This window comes from Eimeria mitis, genomic scaffold, assembly GCF_000499745.2.
Source record: "Eimeria mitis Houghton genomic scaffold, Emh_scaff3813, whole genome shotgun sequence".
NCBI classification, from domain to species: domain Eukaryota; phylum Apicomplexa; class Conoidasida; order Eucoccidiorida; family Eimeriidae; genus Eimeria; species Eimeria mitis.
Window position 1 is genome coordinate 1,544 of NW_013572149.1, and position 995 is coordinate 2,538.

The window sequence follows — 995 nt, forward strand, 5'->3', positions numbered from 1 at the left end:
TCTGGATTTGGAGGAGGAGTTTGGCCTTCGGCCAGCTGCTTCACCAGCTAGTGACGATGCGGGCGAGGGGAAGGCTAAGCTCCTCGCCATGCTGTATGAGTCTGCAGCCACTTTTGAAAAGATGAAGGGTATTGCCGTGCAGAAGCGGGAAGGTGAAGTTCACCCGCCTCCACCTAAGATTCCGCGGCTTAGTGAGTCATGGGCGTCTGACGCGCACTCACAAATGTCGGCTGGGGCATATCCACCACACCCTAGTGAAATGGCGGTGGGCGGTGCAGCCAGTGCTTTGGATGCAGATGCCTGGGTGGAGGAGGAGTCTGAGCTAGTGTCTGTTGAAGCCGTCGACAAATTGTACACAACAAATCAGGAAGGAAAGCCAGGTCCTCAACATGACGTTTCGACTACTCTGTGGCGTCATACGCCACTTTCTGTAGGAGAGACACACATAAGCCCGCCGTCGAGTTTCGCGTTTGGCAGAGCACATAGCGGTGATGACACGACAACGCCTGAAGCGTGGTTGGTCGGCTCCTCGGCGAACTCGGATGAACAGGACCTCCAACAAAGAGTAGTGAGCACTGTTGCACGACATCCAACTGTGGAGACGAGCTCAGTTGCTTCCACCAGTGCAAGGTCTTTGCAAACGTCTAGCAAGCCTGGACGTGGAGGCGCCGGCAGTATGCCACGTGCAGACGTTGGTCAGGACCGTCAGGTGCAGTCAACTGAAATGGACGCAGCGCAACAGCTTCAACAACCGGCAGGCGGAACAAACGTTTCGTTGGATGCGTTGGAGGGGTCATTGTCTGCTACAGCTGTGCGGGGAACCAGCAGTGGAGGCAGGGAACCCTGTATGTCTAAGGACATTCGTGAGCATCCTTTTGTGCGGCTGCCAGTGGTGAATCCTGAGGACATCCCCAGAAATTTCAGAGAACTGGTTTTCCTGCCTTGTGACATACAAGCGGATAGCCCAATGGAGGCATATATGGTGAATCGGAAGT

The 995-nt window shown here is 55.0% G+C and overlaps 1 protein-coding gene across 1 annotated transcript in view; it reads left to right on the forward strand.

Annotated features, from left to right (window-relative positions):
• Window positions 1-121: 121 nt before the first annotated feature.
• The window catches only part of EMH_0069820 (uncharacterized protein), a gene marked incomplete at both ends in the record, with an annotated part of 1,005 nt that continues 131 nt past the window's right edge, over window positions 122-995 (forward strand). Inside the window, one exon of the mRNA XM_013498907.1 lies at window positions 122-993. Within this exon, the coding sequence (XP_013354361.1) occupies window positions 122-993 (872 nt within the window). The remainder of the gene's footprint in view (window positions 994-995) is intronic.